At 49.8% G+C, this 18520-nt stretch overlaps 1 protein-coding gene across 1 annotated transcript; it reads right to left on the reverse strand.

The window, feature by feature from the left end:
* Positions 1-1558: 1558 nt before the first annotated feature.
* Positions 1559-15968, reverse strand: RHBDD2 (rhomboid domain containing 2). The gene is made up of 4 exons (XM_040456100.1): positions 15720-15968; positions 13019-13426; positions 5308-5458; positions 1559-2548 (listed from the first exon to the last, which is right to left on the reverse strand). The coding sequence occupies exons 1-4, from the start codon at positions 15904-15906 to the stop codon at positions 2191-2193; spliced, it is 1104 nt and encodes a 367-aa protein (XP_040312034.1). The 5' UTR covers positions 15907-15968; the 3' UTR covers positions 1559-2190.
* Between the last annotated feature and the right edge of the window lie 2552 nt (positions 15969-18520).

Below are 18520 nucleotides of genomic sequence, written 5' to 3' on the forward strand. Positions count from 1 at the left end.
GGAAGCCCAGGGATCACACAGACTTGGCAGAATCCGTCTCAGAGCAGTGGTTGTTACAGGGGCCCGGGTTGGGGGCTGCTGCTGGCTGTTCTCCTGGACCCACGCTGCCTCCTGGCAAAAGTAGCAGTGGAAGAGGTGATGGGACTGAACGACCTTTGAGTCCCCTCCGGCCGTGCTACTCAGGGACCTGTGACAGGGCCCGTCAGCCTGATCATCCCCACAGCCCCCACAGCGAAGACCAGCCAGTCCACGTAGTAAGCCGGACACAAGGGATGTGGCCCTGTCACACCGGGAACACGTGGTCCTCATACCTGCTTCTGGACACAGGCCTGGAACTGGAGTGTCGGGGAAACATTTGCAGAGACACAAAGAAGACTGCACTCACCGAGTGACACCGTGGGACCGGTGCCCCGGGTGCTTGAACAGAGGCCTCAGGCCGGGCCCTGCCAGACTCGCTCTATGCTTGCAGACAACTCTCAGCTGTGGTCTAGACACCCAACTGCTCAGCCAGTGAAGCCTACTTCACAGTCTGTCCCCCACCCCCTCACCCAGGGCAGGCCACCCAGCGTGTGCCTGTCACTGCCCGGCCCCCAGGGCTGGGTGGACTTGTGGGTGTGCCTTATCCACTTCTCATACCCAGGACCTATTAAAAAGCCAGCACAGGGGCGCCTGGGTGGAGCAGTCGGTTAAGCGTCCGACTTCAGCCAGGTCACGATCTCGTGGTCCGTGAGTTCGAGCCCCGCGTCGGGCTCTGGGCTGATGGCTCAGAGCCTGGAGCCTGTTTCTGATTCTGTGTCTCCCTCTCTCTCTGCCCCTCCCCCGTTCATGCTCTGTCTCTCTCTATCCCAAAAATAAATAAACGTTGAAAAAAAATTAAAAAAATAAAAAATAAAAAGCCAGCACAGAGCAGGGCATTCAGCTCCTGGAATAAATGAAGGTCACGCGTTGTAAAATGTATGAACACACCTGCCAGTTGGCGTGCTTTCTTGACCACCGGGAGGAGCTCCAGCCGATGGATCAGAAGCCACGGCCCTCAGGTTGGGCAGGCGCCTCCGGGCTCAGGCACAGCCCTGTCCTTGTCCTGCCTTCCATGAGAGGGACTGACCCCTGCAAACTCCATTTCCTGGGCTTGCTCGCCGGTGGGTTCTGGGTAATCTAGTCCGTGGGAAGCCCTGACGGTACATGAGACAATGGGCAGGGGAGCTGGCCTCTTCTCAGGCCTCTGGCTTCGGATGCCAGTGCAGCCAGTGCCCGCCTCACCCCTGGAGGTCCTGCCAGGCAGCCCTCCTTGTTGGTCCCAGCCTGCAGCTGCTTCCTGCCATTGCCAAGCTCCGGGTTGTCCGAGCTGCCCGATTCCGCCTCCGGCTACCCCACCACCTTTGCTGCCCCTCCCCCGCTCCCCACACCCCGGCCACGTCGGGTCCCCACCGCGTGTAGGTCGTCTGCTCCGCTCAACCCAGATCCACCTCTCCTCTTCGCCGTCACACCCCCCTCCTCCGCTGCCCAGCTCTGCTCTCTCCGGCCCCGGCCAGACCACGAAGAGACCACACACCACAGGCAGGTTGGAGGCTGTTTCTTTATACAAAGGTAAAATCAACACTATGGATCCATCAGCATGCTGCTGTGGCTCAGGCCCACCTCACCGCCCCTGGGGCAACAAGGCCGGGGCGGGAGCTGGGCCACTGTAGGGGAGAAATACTACACGGGCCCGGGGACTGCCCGGCAGGGCAGCTGGGAGCTCCCGAAGAGTAGACACAGACAAGCGGGCACTGGAACCAAGAGCACCACACACAAGGGGAGGAAACGCAGAGTTAGGATTGGCTGCTGGCAGTCGCTGCCGACCCTCACCTCCCAGGCCTTCTCTGGGAGGCAGGGCGGCAGGTGGGAGGGGCCCCGGAGCCCAGAAGCCCGGATGTGCCACTACGAAAACTACAAAACTACGTGACTTCAGGTGACTGCAGAGCGTCTCGCCCTCCAGGTCTGTAAACTGGTGACGCTAAATCGCACTTCACAAAGTTGTCGTGAGGATGAACAGGATTGAAATAGGATATATATCAAAATACTCGACACAGAGCCTGGCACATAGAGGTGTTTGATAAATAATTTTTTGTCAAGAAAATCTTAGCTCAGCTCGGAGAGGACCTTCTTCAGAAAGCCAAGATGGGAGAGAACTTCCCTAGAGATTCCCTATCAGGGGATCAGGACCCTTGAGCACTCCTTGGAGCCCGTAGCCGCTGGAGCAGCCAGGGCCCCAGAATACACAGTGCCAGGGCAGTTGAGAGGGGTGGGGGGCTGGACCCCCAGGGAGGCACCCGCGGTAGCCGGGTAGACACCGGAGGAGTTAGGGGTTGTGCCAAAATGGTTCTGTACGTAACACAGGCCGGAGGCCGGCTGGTATGGAGGCAGGCTGGGCATGTGCCCGGGAGTGCAGGCTGGCCAGGGGGCTAGTTTCTGGCCACTGGCATGCTGCATCTGGGCGACAGGGTGGCTCGGGGACAGGTGAGGGTGGCCACTCTGCGTGGGGTAGGAGCCGGGCACAGGGTTCAGCCTGGAAAGGAACAAGAGAGAAAACGGTCATTCCCATGGTGATGCCAAAGCCCCCCAGCTGTCATCGTACATGAGAAAAGCTTGGGATCGCCGTACCACTTTATAGGACAACATGCTTTGGCCATTTTCTATAACTAGCTCTGAGCACCAAGTGGGGAGGAAGGTTAATCTCAGCCGGTCAGGAAATGCCCTGAGAGGGAAGCGCCCATTCACAGGCCTGCAGTGAGCCTGTAGGATGAAGGGACGCTGAGCTCCTAAGGCCACCTGAGGTGGAATCGCCTCACAGACTTTGCCACCCAGATGAGATGAAGGTGGGACCAGATCACGGCCGTCAGTGTGCCTGTGGCCAGCTCAGCAATTGCACCCAAAGAGAATAGACCAACCTCTAAGGGAGGAAGGGCAGGAGGGCTCTAATGGGTAACACAGGGCTTGGGCCCAGGCCCTGTCTGCTGTGAGGTTTTCTACCTGTGGCTTCAGGAATGAAGACTCATAGCTCAAAGTCCCGGCCGGCAGGAACCATCGAGCCAGATGTCTGGAGCTGCCCATGCAGAGATTAAAGACCCCACCACAGACCATGTGGCTGGGACCACAAATGGAGACACAGCCTGAACTTTGGCGCAGTTCCAAATATGGACAATGACTGCCAATACCACTGATGTTTGTGGTGGATGATTGCACTGAATCTGTAGATATTTCAGTTAGAACTTGATTTTATGGGGTGCCTGGATGGCTCAGTCAGTTAAGTATGTGATTTTGGCTCAGGTCATGATCTCATGGTTTGTAAGTTCGAGCCTTGCATCAGACTCTGTGCTGACGGCTCGGGGCCTAGAGCCTGCTTCCGATTCTGTCTGTCTCCCTCTCTGCTCCTGCACTGCTTGCACACACTCTCTCTCTCTCTCAAAAATAAACATCAAAAAAATTTTTAAAAAGAACCTGATTTTACAAATCAGCTGTTTAAGTACAGGAACAAAGCACTTAATGGCACTTCTGGGATTCTTAAGAATATAGAGGATTTGGGGGGCGCCTGGGTGGCTCAGTCGGTTAAGCGGCCGACTTCAGCTCAGGTCATGATCCCACGGTCTGTGAGTTCGAGCCCCGCGTCGGGCCCTGTGCTGACAGCTCAGAGCCTGGAGCCTGTTTCAGATTCTGTGTCTCCCTCTCTCTGACCCTCCCCTGTTCATGCTCTCTCACTGTCTCAAAAATAAATAAAACGTTAAAAAAAAAAAAAAAAAAGAACAGAGGATTTGGGCCACCAGAAGTTCTGCAAGAGCCTCCAAGGACGCAAAGTTGTCCAGACCACGTAACTGCCAAGACAAACACACATGTTGTCATGCCAGTGTCCCCGTCAGGCCATCTGAAACATCACTTTCTGTCCCGGGTGCCTGTGCCAGGCCAGGATAACAAGGAACCGTATGCCATGCCATGTGAGGAATGCGGAAAGAACTGGGGGATCATCACCTCCCTGACCCGGATCTGTCTGCCATGATGAAACAGAATTAGATGTACCACCCAAGTGTCCCAGTTACAGAGAGGCAGCTGCGCTTCAGCATGGGAGAACTTTCTCATTCATGATGAGCTCCCAGCCGGGAGGGGGGTATAAGTTCATGCCAGGTGACCGCCCTCAGCTGTCTGAAAGGAGGGTTCCCTCACAGGGTGCAAGTCTGCACCCAAAGGCCCCTTAAGTCCCCTCTCGAGTTTATGAGAACAATGAAAAGCCTACAAGGCACAATACACCTAAATTTCAACACTCTCCCCCACATTTAGACCCCAGGGATCACCTGCCTGAAGCATGCACCTGCCTGGGTGCATGCGCATTTCTAGTTTTCCCAGTACTCCCCAGCAGCGCCCTCCCCTGCCAATGTCCCCTTTTTTTAGGAAATGGTCAAAGGGCCCTGAGCTGGTGAAGGCCAGGGGGCATCCACCTCCTGAAATCAGCTACAAAGAGCAGCTTCCAAGTCAACCGAAACCCTGCATCTAGGTCGGCCCAGAGCGCAGAATCTATTCCACAGCTGGTTGAAGGTAGAAAAGGGCCGTTGGCAAAGCATCTGAACTTCACAGTGAGTCGTTTCCTTTGGGGAGGCCACTGAAGAAAAGAAAACTTCCTACGTGGTAAAGTCTAAGCATGGAGGCAGCCACAAGCCAGAAGTGGGGAACAGTGGAAAGAGGGTGAATTGGGCCCGGAAGAAGCGACCTTAGTTTGAGACTGGGCTCTCCTATCCCCCTGACACCTAGAGAAAGACTCTCAAACTCCTTGGTCCTCTTCTCTGGTAGGAAGGAGTGAGACTACATGGGCCTGGGCGGCTTGCCTGGCACCTTCCGTGGAGTGAGCCTGGACCAGAAGACTGGAAACCTCACCTCCTGCCGGGTGGCCAAGAAAACTCTGCCTCTCAGGCCCTGTGCTGTTTCACGTCCAAGCCACCTCATCAGCTGTGTGTGGACTGTCTGCTTCTTACCAGGGCTCCCTGCCAGGGCCCGGCTGGACCTGTGCAGGGTGCTCGTCGGCGCGGAGGGCTGGTGACAACGCTAGATGGGGCCACTCCCTCCCACAGTCTGTCACAAGTCAGTCAGGATGACGTATGAAGGCTTTCCCATTCTGGCTGGCCAGAGTCCCGAGTGCTCGGACGACATTTGTGCATGCGTGTTCTGGGCCCGGACCTGCCCACACCCTGGTCCTTTCTCCCATGATACTGAGCCAGCCACACTCTCTCTACAAGCCCTGGAATTGCTTGAAGAATAAGCTCCAAGAATTCTGTAACTTACTTCCGGCTGTGGGCTGCCCTTCTTTCGGCCGAAGAGCCCGAGATGTACTTGAACACCGAAATCCTCCTCATCAGGCTGAAGGGGAACTTCTGGTCGAGCTTCAGGGCTACTCGCTCTGAGAGGTCGATGGAGTAGCAGTAGGTGAGGCCATCTGAGGTCGACATATTAAGTGAAATGGGAGACAGCTCGAGGGAGGCGGGCCGGACACTCCTCACAGGGTACAGGTTCCCACGTTTATTCTGCAGGGGGATTAGCGCTCATTCTGCCACCAGCCTGAGCTCCGGGGAAACCAAGAGTTGAGTTTCTATTCCCTGCACCTCAGAGGGAACATGAACCAACCGTCGGGGGAGGCAGGGGGTGGGGGTGGGGGGGGCCGATCGGTGCCGACGCCTCACCCAGCCCATCCCTTGAGCCCTGTCATCCCTGCAACCCGTCAAGCTGGCACACGCCTCAGTGCCTGCAGTGGGATGAGGCAGGAGGCTGTCCCAGCACCCTCTGGGAGGACTGACATCTTGTACTTTGTCCCCAAACAGAAGGCACCTTGCCTCAACGTGACCAAGTGAGCTTCACGTGGGCCTCTTCGGCAGCAATTTCCCCCACACTGTCACCGCCCCAAACAAGTGGTGTGACGGCACTCTGGCCGTCTGGCCCGCGTCAACCCACCACCGCCTAGGCAGTCATAAAGATTCAGCTTTTGTCCGTCTGTCCACCCATCCATCTTTTTGGCAAATGTTTACTGAACATCTGTTACTTCCAGGAACTAAGAAATGAGGAGTGCCAGGCAAGGGGTAAGTCACTAGGGTAGGGTCAGTAGGGATAAGAAAGGGATTATCCGGAAGACCAGGCTGGGGACCCTAAGCTAGTCTAGGGAGATCAAGACGACTTTCTCTAGGAAGGGACATGCATGCTGAACCCTGAGTGGGGAGCAGCAGTAGCTGGGAGAGGGTGGGGATGGAGGGAAGGCTGTAAGGAAGCACCGAGAATGTTCTTCAAGCCAGCGCTCCTCGCTGGAATGTGAGCAAGACAGTTCTTTGTGGGGCTCGACTGTTTCCCTCGGCAGCTCCGGCCACCGGCGACTAAGGGGCAGTAGCACCCAGTGTTTGTGACGACCAAAAATGCCCCCTGCGTGTTACTAAATTCTTTCAGGGAGGAGTACATCTCCAAATGCTGAGTTCCAGCATTAACCGATGCTGTGAAGGAGTTCAAAGCTGTCGCGGCTGATGACTTCAGAACGACCTCAAAGGTCTGTTCTGCCTCTGACTCTGCTGAAGCCCCAATGCCAGACTGGTCCTCCCACCATAGATAACTGTGAGCCAGGATACAACATTTTACACACTTGCCTTCAGACTTTGAGCGGCAAACACTGCCAGACTGTGATACCTACGAAAAGGGAAACAATTAAGTGAGCCTCAAGATGGAACTGGCTTTCAGCCTGGAGGCACTTTCCAAACTACAGCATCCGAAGGGGAATCCAAGCAGAGAAGAGCTTTTTTTTTTCTTTTTTTCTGAATTGAAGAGATAGATAAAGAATTCGGAGAGGAAAAAGGGCCTGGGATTTCCAGATCAGAGTAATGGAGAGAAGGGAGGTGCTCTGGGAAGGAGCTCCAGAAACATGCATGGGGTTCCCCGAGTCTTTAGCTGAATGCCCATGTGCACACCCACAGGCCAAGACGCCTCAAGCCAGGCAAAGAACAGCTACTGAGCTACTGAGGGAACAACTCTCCGGGAGCTGTTCGCTTAACAACAGGGAGCTCACAGGGGGCAGGGACATGCTGGAGTTCTAACCACACAGGGGAAAGAGACCTCGCTGACACCAGGGCATTCAGACGAGACTTCCAAAAAGGTAATGCCTTGCCAAATAAATGAACTGCCTATCAGGAAAAAAATCAACACTTGTTAAAAAAAAGAAAAAAAACCACAACGGCCCCGGATACCACAGCATTCGCAGTGTCTAGTATAAGCTAAAAGATTATGAGACGCATGAAGAAGCAAGAAAGTGGGTCCATTATCAGCAGGAAAATCTGTCAAAAACAGATCCAGAAATGACAGACATGATGGTGTTAACAGACAAAATGTTTTTGTTTTTTTTTTTTTTAATTTTTTTTTTTCAACGTTTATTTATTTTTGGGACAGAGAGAGACAGAGCATGAACGGGGGAGGGGCAGAGAGAGAGGGAGACACAGAATCGGAAACAGGCTCCAGGCTCTGAGCCATCAGCCCAGAGCCCGACGCGGGGCTCAAACTCACGGACCACGAGATCGTGACCTGGCTGAAGTCGGACGCCCAACCGACTGCGCCACCCAGGCGCCCCAGACAAAATGTTTTAAAATAGCTACTATAAATAGCTATTTTACAAACAGCTTCTATATGGAAGTATATGAAGGGTTTAAAGGAAAACACAATGAAGGAACAGATGAAGAATCCCAATATGGAAATGAAAACTATATATGTATATATATAAAAGAACCTCCTGAGCTGAAATATACAACATGAGGGGGAAAAAACCCAAGCAGATGGGTTTAACAGCTGGGCACACACTGAAGAAAAAGAGATCACCCAGCTGGAAGGCAATGGAATAGAAATTATCCAAACTGAAATGGAGAGGGGGAAGAAAGCTAAAAAAAAAAAAATACAAAATAAACAGAGCCTCAGGGACCCACTGAACAATACCAAGTAGTCTAACATATGTTTAATTGGCACCCTGGAAGAAGTGGGGAAAGTAGAAGAGAAAAAAATACTTGGAGACATAATGAGGATAATTTTTTTAGACTTGTATGAAAACTGTAAACTCACAGATCCAAGATCCAATGACCAACTACAAGCAAGGGAAACAAAGAAAATCACTCCAAAGGTACATGATAATTAAACAGCTGAAAACCAATGATAAAAAACTGTGAAAGAAGCCAGAGGAAAACAATGAATTATATAGGGAAAACAATAAAAATGATTACTGCCTCCTCATGATAAAAGAATATAAGCCAGGAGTAATGCAATGACATCTTTAAAAGTGAAAGAAGATCAGAGAAGGCCAGAATTCTGTATGTGGTGAAATAAAGGCATTTTCAGAGCACTGAAAGCTGAGAGAATTTGTCACCAGTGTACCTACTGGGGGGTACGGGTATGAAGGGAGGTTCTTCAGGCAAAAGAAAAATGATACCAGATGGAAACTTGGATCCACACAAAAGAATGAAGAGAATTAGAAATGGCAAGTATGTGGGTAAACGCTGCTTTTTTAAATTAAAAAATATATAACTGTTTGAAACAAAAGTAATAGCAATGTAGGGGTATCTGGGTGGCTCAGTTGGTTAAGCGTCCAACTTTAGCTCAGGTCATGATCTCATGGTTCATGAGTTCAAGACCTGCGTTGGGCTCTGTGTTGACAGCTCAGAGCTGGAGGCTGCTTCAGATTTTGTGTCTCCCTCTCTCTCTGCCCCTCCCGTTTGCACTCTATCTCTCTCAAAAATAAACAAACATTAAAAAATGCACATCTTAAAATAAAAAAATTTTTTTAAAGTAATAGCAGTGTATTGTGAAGTTTATAACACATATGACAACAGTAGAAATAAAATGTAGGACAATAACAACACAAAGAATGAAAAGAAGGAAAACAGAAACACAATTCCGTGAGATTCTCCAGTTACATACAACGTGGTATATAATCTGTAAGTAGTCTGTGATAAATTAAAAATGTATATTGTAAACTCTACAGCAACCACTAAAAAATAAGACGAAGAGGTATAGTTAATAGCAAACACAGCAAACCCATAAGAGTCTATCTTTAAATATGAGATACCAAAAAAAATATTCTGTTGAAGTTAAGAAAAGAGGGAAAAAAAGGCACGAAGAACATTTGGGACAAAGAAAAAACAAAAAGCAAGCAGGCAGACTTAACCACAACCATATCAATAATTATACTAAATGCACATGAGCTAAATGTACCATTTAAAAGGCAGAGATAGACTGGAGAACCAACTACATGCTATCTACAAGAAACATGTTTTATTTTTATTTTTTTAATGTTTATTTATTTTGAAAGAGAGCATGAGGGGTGGGGAGAGAGAGAGAGAGAGAGAGAGAGAGAGAGAGAGAGAGAGAGAGAAAGAGAGAATCCCGAGCAGTCTCTGTGCTATCAGCACAGAGCCCAACATGGGCTGGATCCCATGAACCATGAGCAGCATGAGATCATAACCTGAATCAAAATCAAGAGTTGGGTATATGGGGCACCTGGATGGCTCAGTCAGTCAAGCATCCAACTCTTGATTTCAGCTCAGGTCATGATCTCACAGTTGGTTGAGTTTGAGCACTGCATGGGCTCTGTGCTGACAATACAGAGCCTGCTTGGGATTCTGTCTTCCTCTTTCTTTGCTCCTCTCCTGCTTGTACTGTCTCTCTCAAAATAAATAAACTTAAAAAAAAGAGTTTTTTTTAAACAGTTGGGTGCTTAACCAACTGAGCCACCCAGGCACCCCAAGAAATATGTGTTAAATTTAAAGACACAGGGGCACCTGGGTGGCTCAGTTGGTTAAGCGCCCAACTCTTGGTTTTGGCTCACGTCATGATCTCACGGTGTGTGGTTTGAGCCCCGCGTTGGGCTCTGTGCTGACAGCGTGGAACCTGCTTGAAATTCTGTCTCCCTCTCTCTCCTCCCTCTCTCTCTACTCCCCCCTCCCGCTCATTATCTCTATTTCCTAAAATAGGTAAATAAACATTAAAAAAAAAATTAAAGACACAAACATATTAAAACTATAAAGATGGAGGGGTGCCTGGGTGGCTCAGTCAGTGAAATGTCCAACTTTTGGTTTTGGTTCAGGTCGTGAGTTCGAGTCCCACATTGGCTCTGCACTGACAGTGTGGAGCTCACTTCAGATCCGGTCTCCCTCGCTCTTTGCCCCTCCCCCACTCGTGCTCTTGCTCTCTTTCTTGAAAATACATAAACATTAAAAAAGATCTATAAAGGGGCGCCTGGGTGGCGCAGTCGGTTAAGCGTCCGACTTCAGCTCAGGTCACGATCTCACGGTCCGTGAGTTCAAGCCCCGCGTCAGGCTCTGGGCTGATGGCTCAGGGCCTGGAGCCTGCTTCTGATTCTGTGTCTCCTTCTCTCTCTGCCCCTCCCCCCTTCATGCTCTGTCTCTCTCTGTCTCAAAAATAAATAAAAACGTTAAAAAAAAAATAATGAGAATAAAAAGGTCTATAAAGATGGAAATATATATATACCCTATAAGTCCTAATTTTAAGAAAGAAAGGTAGAATTACATAGTAATATCAGCTAACAAAGACTCTGGAACAAAGAATATTACCAGAGACTAAAATCGTCCATTTCACAATGATAAAGGGTGAATTCATGAAGATGACATAACAATCCTAGATATGTATGCATCCAATAAGACCTTCGATACACTTGAAGCAAAAACTGACAAGAATTCCAAGGAAAAAATAGATAAATCCACAACTTTAGTTGGAGATTTCAACAGTCCCCTTTCAGTAACTGACAGAACAAGTGCAAGTGTATAGAAGGCTAGAATAAGACCAACACCTTGACCTAACGGACATAAATGGAACACTACACCAACCACAGAATGCACATTCTTCTCACACACAGAACGTTCACCAAGATATATCAAATGCTGAGCCAGAAAATAATTTAAAAGGACTACAATCTGCAAAAGAATGCGCTCTGACCTTTTGAAAGGAAATTAGAAATCATCAACAAAAAGAAATGTGAAAAAGCACCAAAAATGTAGAAATTAAGCAACTCACTTGTAGATAACCCTTGGGTCTACGAAAAAATCCTAAGGAAAATTAGAAAATACTTTTAACCCATTAAAAATGAAAAGACAACATCAAAATTCGTGGGATGCAGCTAAAGCAGTGCTTACAGAAGAGTTTATAGCTTTAAATTTGCATATTAGAAAAAAAGGTCTGGGGCGCCTGGTAGCTCAGTTGGTTAAACCTCCGACTTCAGCTCGGGTCATATCTCATGGTTCATGGGTTCGAGCCCCATGTCAGGCTCTGTGCTGACAGCTTAGAGCCTGGAGCCTGCTTTGGATCCTGTGTCTCCCTCTCTCCTGCCCCTCCCCTGCTTGCGTTCTCTCTCTCTCTCAAAAATAAACAAACATTAAAAACATTTTTTTAATTAAAAAAAGGTTCAAAATAAATGAATTAAATTTTTAAAATAAGATAAATAAGAACTATGTGATCAATGTATATTTACCTACCTTAATAGCTTATAGAATCACGCATTGAAAGAGATTTTAGAGGGTGCCTGGGTGGCTTAGGGGGTTAAGCAAACCACCCTTGATTTTGGCTCAGGTCATGATCTCACAGTTCATGAGTTCGAGCCCCGTGTCAGGCTCTGTGCTGCTTGGGATTCTCTCTCCCTCTCTCTCTGTCCCTCCCCTGCTCAAGCACTCTCTTGCTCTTAAAATAAACTGAAAGAAAAGAAAAATATTTTAAGAATGTACCTTATTCAACCTCCAACACTAACCATTTCTAATGTTGAAGAAAGTAACCCCCTGGAGGCACCTGGCGCCTCAGCTGGTAGAGCATGAGACTCTTGATCTCGGGACTGTGAGTTCAAGCCTCAGGTTGGGCATACAGATCACTTAAAAAAATGTTTTGTTTTGTTTAATTTTTTTTTTTTAATGTTTGTTTATTTTTGAGACAGAGAGAGACAGAGCATGAACAGGGGAGGGTCAGAGAGAGGGAGACACAGAATCGGAAACAGGCTCCAGGCTCTGAGCTGTCAGCACAGAGCCCGACGCGGGGCTCAAACTCACGAACTGTGAGATCGTGACCTGAGCCGACGTCGGACGCTTAACTGACCGAGCCACCCAGGCACCCCAAAAAATGTTTTTTTAAATAATAAAGAAAGGTAACCCACATTGTATTTTAGAATGCCCCCCCCCCCACCCCTGCAACGGCCAGAATATTTATACAAGGGTTGTAAGGCTTATCCTAAGTTTTTAACCACCCATAGGACCCTGGCTGTCTTTAAAAAAAATTTTCTACTGGGGGCGCCTGGATGGCTCAGTCAGTTAAGCGTCCGACTTCGGCTCAGGTCATGATCTCATGGTTCACAAGTTCGAGCCCCGTGTCAAACTCTGTGCTGACAGCTTGGAGCCTGGAGCCTGCTTTGGATTCTGTGTGTGTGTGTGTGTGTGTGTGTGTGTGTGTGTGTGTGTGTCTTTCTCTCTGCCCCTCCCTGACATGCATGCAGAGAGAAAGAGCTCTCTCCCTCTCAAAAATGAACATTAAAAATAAATTTTAAACACTGTTTCTTCTGACAAAAAGACTAAACCCAACCCAACCCAACCCAAACAAACCTATTTCCTATTCCTTTCATGGAACATCTCCAGCTCATGGGTATCTCAGATTCTTCCCATGAAAACTCATGTCATAACTAGCCAAACGTAGGGTTTATGCCTCCATTTACAAGGAAGAAAAAACCTCAAGTCAGAATATTTCACTAACTGGCAATGCTATGCTGGCATGAAAAGAAAGCTAGCTATGTTGACACTTCCCAGGCGGCAAAATTCTGACCCAGAGAAGGGAAGTGACCGCCCCAAGACCACATGGGTTTCAAAGCTGAAGTTCAAACCTGGATTACCTACACCTGAGCCCACGGCTCTACCTCCGCCCTCCGCCCAGACCCTCCACCGTGGTTCACCGCTTGCCACGTCACCACCCTACAGTTCCCTTCCACGAAGGATACAGGTCAGCCCAATCCCAAGTCCGCAGACATTACTGAGGAAGGAGGTCTGGGGAATGAGCCAGGAGGCACAGAGCAGGAGCCACGGCACCAGCATCGAGGGCACAACCATGCCGAAGACCAGGGCCCTCCTCATCCGAGAGCGGACAGAGTTGACGCCCAGCATGGCAAAAGCCACTGGGGTGAAGCCTCTGGCATCCTCCACCTCCCCCAGCTTCGAAAGCGATGACACGGCTTCAAACGACAGGAAGATGATAGCAGAGAAGATGGCGAAGATCACGGTGAAGAAGCAATGGCGGACGGTGCCCACGGTTCTCTCGAAATTGCCAGCAAAGCGCCAGATGATGATAGCACCGCAGAGCAGGGAGATTGGATTCTCGTAGACAAAGATGTACGTCACCAGCCTGTAAACTGCAGAGGGGACAGACAGGGTTAGAGGCTTGACCGCGAGGGGCTCTACCGGAGGGAAAGCCAGGCTACAACCCACCTCGGGAAGGGGGAGTGGCAGGCTGTCAGCACCAGAGCAAATCAGCCAGGAGCCATGAAAGGCAGTGGGAGACAGCACTGAAGGACCCAAGACTCAAAGCAGAAGTGTGACATCCAGCCCTTGCTCTTCCCCAGACCTGGAGCAAGTCTGTGACTGGCTTCCAAGTGGGGGGAAAAAAATGACACTTTTTAGCATGGGATGGTCTTGGAATTTGTTAACGTGCTTCATAATCCTTTTTAATTTTTTATTTTAGGCTTTAATACTGACCTATCTCACCGGGCAGTTTGAGGGTTAATTAATTGTAACAGCTTCAGGGTGGATTGAGTGGGTATCACTTAACACTCTGTGTGCCAGTCTCCTCGGCTGTAATCCTGACCTCTCCTTCCATAGTGGCTGTTCAGAGAAGAAAAAAGGGACCATGAATTATTTTGCACCTGCAACGATTATAAAACTATCACTAATAAAATATAGAACTCAGACATCTTTCTTCAAAGTGCGTACCCAACCTTACAGGTAGAGCAATGCTTTATGGCAGTAAGACAGCAAAGAATACTACTCCTATTTTTCTAAAAGCAGTCACTTCTTATGTACTTTTATGTCCCCCCAGTCCCCCCACACTAAAGTGAAGGAGGGAACTGGTGAGGTAGTAGTAATACTGAACCTTGGAGGCCTAAAGGCTTGAAGTGGAATCTTGGCTCGGTCATGTCCAGGCTGGCTGAAACTCAGTCAAGTCATGGGCCCTGCGAGCTTCGGTTTCTTCATTTAAAATGATAGCATTACAGGGGCGCCTGGGTGGCTCAGTCGGTTAAGCGTCCAACTTCAGCTCGGGTCACGATCTCGCGGTCCGTAAGTTCCAGCCCCATGTCGGGCTCTGGGCTGATGGCCCAGGGCCTGGAGCCTGCTTCCGATTCTGTGTCTCCCTCTCTCTCTGCCCCTCCCCCCTTCATGCTCTGTCTCTCTCTGTCTCAAAAATAAACAAAATGTTAAAAAAAAAAAATTTTTTTTTTAAATAAAAAATAAAATGATAGCATTACATCTGAGGACTTCAAAGGTCTCTTATCTGTCAGATACTCACATGCCCATGAACCCCACACTCAGAGAAGCTGTGAGCTAAAGGGAAAAAGGGGGAGCTCGGTTTACACTGACCTCTTAAATATCTCTGAGGATGCGCTCTGTGTATCCAGGGTGGTGGTGGGGAACAGTTTTTGATTTGAACAGGGAGGCAACCATATACCTCAGGCCATCTCTATAAAATCTCATGATCTGATGAGTACTTTATGATTTGTTGAAACCATTCCAAGTATAAACTGAAATTCCAAGTATAAATGTGAAGATTCTAGAAGTTACTCTATATGATTTGGGTATCATAATACACGCCCAAGGCTCCAGTTCCCAAACATCATACAATAAAAAACCCGTGTTCCTGTCTCAATTGCAAGACTTAATAGCTCTGCGGTTCCCTACTGACGCCTGTTTCACCTAAATAATGGGGAATAATAAAGCCTACGTCACAGGATGGAGATTAAAGCTCATGAGTGTGTGCTTTGCAAAACAACAAAAGCTATACAAATTTCCCATTTTCCTCCCCAGAAAAGAACGGGGAAGAGACAAAGACTACCAATGTCTCTCATGAGCGGATGTTTATATTCAATCACCTAGAGAAAACAAACACCTTTCCCAAGGCATAAGATGCCTCCCCCCCTCCCATGAGCTGGGAGTAGGGAGTCAGGATTAAGATACACGCAAGTAAGCAGAAGACATTCTAAACCCCAAAGAGGCCAGGACGCTTATAGAGGGTGGCCACAGCGGATGCTTAAGTGTCCTGATGAAGGCGACAGAGACATTTTTTGCCAGTGGGGAGGTTAGGAGGTGTGTATGCGACGGGACAGGGAGAGGAAACAATCCTTCTCCTCGGAGAGCGAGCAATGGGTGAACGAAGCCGGTTTGCTAGCGAATGGGTGTGGGGCCTTCACCAGGCCGGTGGCGCCAGGGTAGGGAACAAATTCGGGTAGGTTAGGACTACAGATGGAGTAATGGGAAGATGGGACTCTGGAGGGACAACGACGCGGGATACGGGACTGGTTCTCAGGATGGGGAGAATGACGCTGCGGATGGAGTGGCCGGAGGTGTAGCCCGCGGCTCGGGCACTGGGAGCGCCGGGTGCGGTGGGAGGAAGAGGGCTGGCCCCGCGGCCCGGCCCCGCCCCTGCTTGCTCACCTTGCCAGTTGCGCAGGGCCTCGGACCGCAGCGAGAGGCCCGAGGGCGCCAGGGGCGGTTGCAGCAGGAACAGGCGGGGCCCGGACACCAGCAGCGAGAGCAGCGCGGTGAAGAAGGTGGCGGATGGCACCTCGGGACACAAGGACCAGCTCCGAGACCCGGGCTCCGAGACCACCATGGCCGCCATCGTGCCTGCGCCACGCCTCGGCGCCGGCTGGTCCTGGGCTCCTTCCGCCTCCCTGCGGCTGTCTCCCCTGGCAACAGCGGCGGCGGTGGCCGGAAGCCCCGCCTCCTCACGGCCCCGCCCCGCGTCCAGCTGTCCAATCCGCTCGCGCCGCCAGCCTCCCGCGCGCGCTGGCCGCCGAGAGTCGGAGCAGCGCCCTCTGGCTTGCAACCCTGGGGCCCCGCGCAGGTGCACTGCCGGGACCAATTGGGGGACGCGGGTTTGAATTCCATCGCCTCGTCTCCAGAGACTTAATGATTACAGTGTCTTGCGGTTTACAGAGCTCTTTCACTCACACGCACACACGCACACACATGCACCTGCCTTATCTGTGCTTATCCTCATTATACCGATGAGGAAACTGAGGTCTAAGGAGGGTCCTGAGCAATTCAGTTGAGCAGCCGACAGAATTCGAACTCAGATCCTCCCACTACTAGGCCCATAATTGGCTGGGAGTACAGCCGGGGCGGCTTTCAGTAGCTGGATTGGAGAGGAAGGGGCAGGAGATGACGTTGGAAGCGTTAGAATGTAATGTAAACACCTTAACCTTCAGGTCTATTTCAACTCTTCAGATCTGACAAGCGGCTTCTCCAGAGTACAGCTATTTTAGGTAGACAACTAGAATGTGTTTCCCTGATTCCAGATGCCCAAGAAGGTGAGGCAACCTGCCCGAGGTCACAAGCAGGAAGTGGTAGGATTAGGATTTGACTCTGGTTTACCAAGCTCCAATCTTCTGCGCTTTTCATTATTACCCCCTCCTGTCCCGCCTACTGCTACCTGTATGTAAATTTGACTCGAAGCCACCCGGGCTACTGAAAAAGAAACAATGCTTCGCTCTTTGTGCTGAACATTCATGTCCATTCTCTGGCCCTACTCTGCCCTCTCTATAGTTCTGGCCCTGTCTGTGTTCCCATGGGCCTCAGGAAGAGAACCTGAGATTGTTTTTGTCCTTTGTGTTCAGTACTAAAATATAACCGTACAATTTTCCAGAGATTTTCTATAGATACATATATATGTACAGATGTGCGTTTGCGTGTGTGTATATACACACATACACACATGTAGCAATGGGACACATTTAAATTTTTTTAAATGTTTATTTTTGAGAGAGAGAGAGTGAGATAAAGCATGAGCGGGGGAGAGGCGGAGAGAGAGAGGGAGACACAGAATCCGAAGCAGGCTCCAGACTCTGAGCTGTCAGTACAGAGCCCGACGCGGGGCTCGAACTCACAAGCTATGAGATCATGACCTGAGCCGAAGTCAGACGCTTAACTGACCGACTCACCCAGGCACCCCATCAATGGGACACATTTAAATGAACACTGGGTATATTTAACTCATGCTTCTCATGGTGCAGCAGTGGGCATAAAAATTAATTAAGGTTTACTTGACAGGAAGCGAAATATGAATCAGGAGTGTGGGAACTTGGGCTGCTAGAACCAGGTCCAGGCCCTGAGAAGAGGAAGGGGGTGGTGGTCCCAGCTCCTCTGTGCCAGTCAGGCAGCCCGAGGAGTTCTGAGTTTACTTCTAGGCACCCACCCTGAAAGAGAATGTAGGAAATGAGACCTTGTCTAACCAGAGGGACCAGGATTGGGAAGGAAGCAGGAGGGGCGGGCGGACTTCAAATCATATCTGACAAGGAACAATTAAAGGAACCAGAGAGATTTCTCTGGAAAAGCGTCAGGGGTCCTGACCACTGGCTTAACTATCTGGAGGCTTTTCCTGAAGGTGAGGGAGTAGGTTTATCCTGTATCACTCCAGAGAGAAGGATTGAGATAGAAAGGTGGAAATGGCAGCGAGACCACGGGACACAAGGAAGCCCTTTCTGACGGTTTGGGTTGTCCACCCATGAAATGAACTGCCTTGATCGGTAGTGAGCTCCCCGTCACTAGTAGTGTGCAAGCAGAGGCCATGTGGTGACTTGATGAGAATATTGAAGACATTCAAGCATCCACTTGGAAGTAGAAGTCGATGGCTTTTAAAATCCCTTTGGATACTCCGGTTCTGAGTCTCCACAAACGCAAACACATATGGAGGGTTGATGCATTTACCACTTAGCGGGGGGTCCACGATAAGTGCATTTGGTCTCCTGGCAGAACGAGAGCTGTAGTGATGTCACATATCTTACAGTCAAGGGAGCCTCCAACAGCCTCCTGTCTCTCTGACTCTGCCTCCTCCTCCTTTTCTCCCAATTATGCCTCCAGAAGACCCCAAGACCTTCTCTTAAGCTCAGGGGGTAGAGAACCGGCATGAGCCAAGAAGAGCTTTTGCCAGCCTTGAGGATGGGGGCCCCGAGGGACTATGAATCATTTTTGTTCTACCCACTTTGCCCTTGGTCTACAGAGAGACTTCCGGGGCTCAAGTGTGCTCCCCAGGGATGCCTCTGTTTGCGGTCCTCCCAGGCATTCTCTTCCTGCCTGGAGAGTGTCTGGTTCTCCAGGTGCCAGACTTTGAGGCTGGGAGACAGAAAACACACACACACACACACACACACACACACACACACACACACACACGGAGTTTCTAGATCAAATCCATGAGCAAGTGCTACTGGGTGGTTTTTTACAAAAGTAAATCA

The sequence above is a fragment of the Herpailurus yagouaroundi genome, unplaced genomic scaffold (assembly GCF_014898765.1).
Source record: "Herpailurus yagouaroundi ecotype Mexico unplaced genomic scaffold, PumYag 216, whole genome shotgun sequence".
Classification (NCBI taxonomy): domain Eukaryota; kingdom Metazoa; phylum Chordata; class Mammalia; order Carnivora; family Felidae; genus Herpailurus; species Herpailurus yagouaroundi.